The 1,879-nt window shown below is 49.2% G+C and overlaps 1 protein-coding gene across 1 annotated transcript; it reads left to right on the plus strand.

The window, feature by feature from the left end:
- Positions 1 to 1,114: 1,114 nt before the first annotated feature.
- LOC124988353 (late cornified envelope protein 3D-like) lies at positions 1,115 to 1,402 on the plus strand. Its single transcript, XM_047557816.1, has one exon. The coding sequence runs from the start codon at positions 1,115 to 1,117 to the stop codon at positions 1,400 to 1,402; it is 288 nt and encodes a 95-aa protein (XP_047413772.1).
- Positions 1,403 to 1,879: the final 477 nt, after the last annotated feature.

The raw sequence follows: 1,879 nt of genomic DNA on the forward strand, positions 1-1,879 counted from the left end.
CCAGAGGGCATGGGGAAGTAAAACTATCAAATCACACTATGTCAATGTGCAACGAATTCCACAACGAATTCCACTTTTATATATAATTATAATATACTAATTTAAAAATGATAATAGAAGGGAGACAAGTAGAGTACAGGAAGGGGATTAGAGGAAGGGAAGAGGGAAGGGACGGGGGAGATACTGGGGAATGGCACATCAGATTATGTTATATGCATGTATGAATATGTCACAAGAAGCCCACTGTTATATATATTCATAATGTACCAATAAAATCCATTAAAAAGGAAAAGAAGGAAGAAAGGAAAGAAGAGAAGGAGTGAGAGAGGAAGGGGCAGGCTCTCAGGAGAAGCCAGTGGGAGGTATTTGGACAATCATCTGGCTGCCTGGCATAATCTCATCTGCGGAACTTGATGGAGGTGCCAGGAATAGACTGGAAAACTAGTCCTGGGCATGTGCTGGGCTGTCACCTCCCCTAGTTGTGAAAGCATGTAGCATGCTCAGGTGATGCATCACAAACCCTGCATAGGATAAAAGGGATGCTGCCCTGGACTCTTCATCCACAGCCTCCACAGGCACAGCCTCCTCCTGTGCCCTCTGCACCTGGTGAGTGCACTGGTGGGCCCCAACTTGAGATGTTGGAAGGAAAGTTCAAGGTCACAGAAAATGGAAGGGAAATGGCGAGGTTTAAGACAGAAGAGGGCTGAGAGGGCAGCAATGAAAGAAGTGAAGTCAGGAATGAGCCTCTGTGGGATTGACAAGAATTCTATGACCTGAAAAGGCCACAGGAACTCAGAATTCCCTCCCATCCTCTTTCCTGGGACATCCATCCTCCAGAATGCTTTTCCTTGTAAAGAGATACAATCCACTGAGTGTTATTTAGAGATATGAAAATGTGGATGTCCAGTTAGATTGACAGCAATCTTTCCTGGATGGAGAGTAAAGTGCAAGGCAATGGTAATGATCCAACCAACTCCATCCAGGTCAGTATCTCTCATCCACCTGCAGCTCTTGGCTCAGGAAGCAGCTGGTCTTAGAGGGGAGGAGACATTGGACTATAGATTCGGACTGACAAATCACTTTGTTTTTCCCAGGCTCACTGACTCCTGTGGAGATGTCCTTCCAGCAGAACCAGCAGCAGTGCCAGCCCCCTCCCAAGTGCCCCTCACCCAAGTGCCCCTCAAAGAGCCCAGCACAGTGTCTGCCCGCAGCCTCCTCTGGCTGTGCTGCCAGCTCAGGAGGGTGTGCTGGCCCCAGCTCTGAGGGTGGCTGCTTCCTGAGCCACCACAGGCACCATAGGTCCCACCTATGTCGACGTCAGAGCTCAGACTCCTGTGATGGTGGCAGTGGCCAGCAGTCTGGGGGTCCTGGCTGTGGCCACAGCTCTGGAGGCTGTTTCTGACCTGGATCCTCATCTGAGACAAGTGATTCCAGAGGAAACTAGAATCCAGAAGTCCAAAGAAAGCCCCATCCTGATGTACCCTTTCCCAGATACCCTGTTCCGGCTTCCACAGGCTGGGCTGGGGTGTTCCTCTCCAGAAGGCTCTTTCTGTCTGATGTCCAGGATCTCATAAGGGGGAAGGGAACTGTGTGCAAAACCCCCACTGGGGGTATACTAACGTTCTGCACACATCCCTGTGCCTGAACCTGTCAAAAAATAAATCTTGCCCACATCATCCCTGGTGTCTCACTGTCATTTCACTGTGCCTGTCCCCAGGTGACTGGTGTGTGTCCCTGCCCTCTGCTCTTCAGATCCAGCACTGCCAGAATCACAGCTCTAGACTAGAAAAAGGTTGGAGGTTTTATTTAGTCTTAAAGAAGAATAAAGCTATGTTATTTGCTGGCAAACTGATGAAACTGGAGGACATCAAGCTAAGTG

Source organism: Sciurus carolinensis, chromosome 1 (assembly GCF_902686445.1).
Source record: "Sciurus carolinensis chromosome 1, mSciCar1.2, whole genome shotgun sequence".
In the NCBI taxonomy this organism is placed as follows: Eukaryota; Metazoa; Chordata; class Mammalia; order Rodentia; family Sciuridae; genus Sciurus; species Sciurus carolinensis.

What these genes read in the sequence shown, in the direction of transcription:
- LOC124988353 (XM_047557816.1), top strand. Translation starts at nt 1,115, where the DNA reads ATGTCCTTCCAGCAGAACCAGCAGCAGTGCCAGCCCCCTCCCAAGTGC.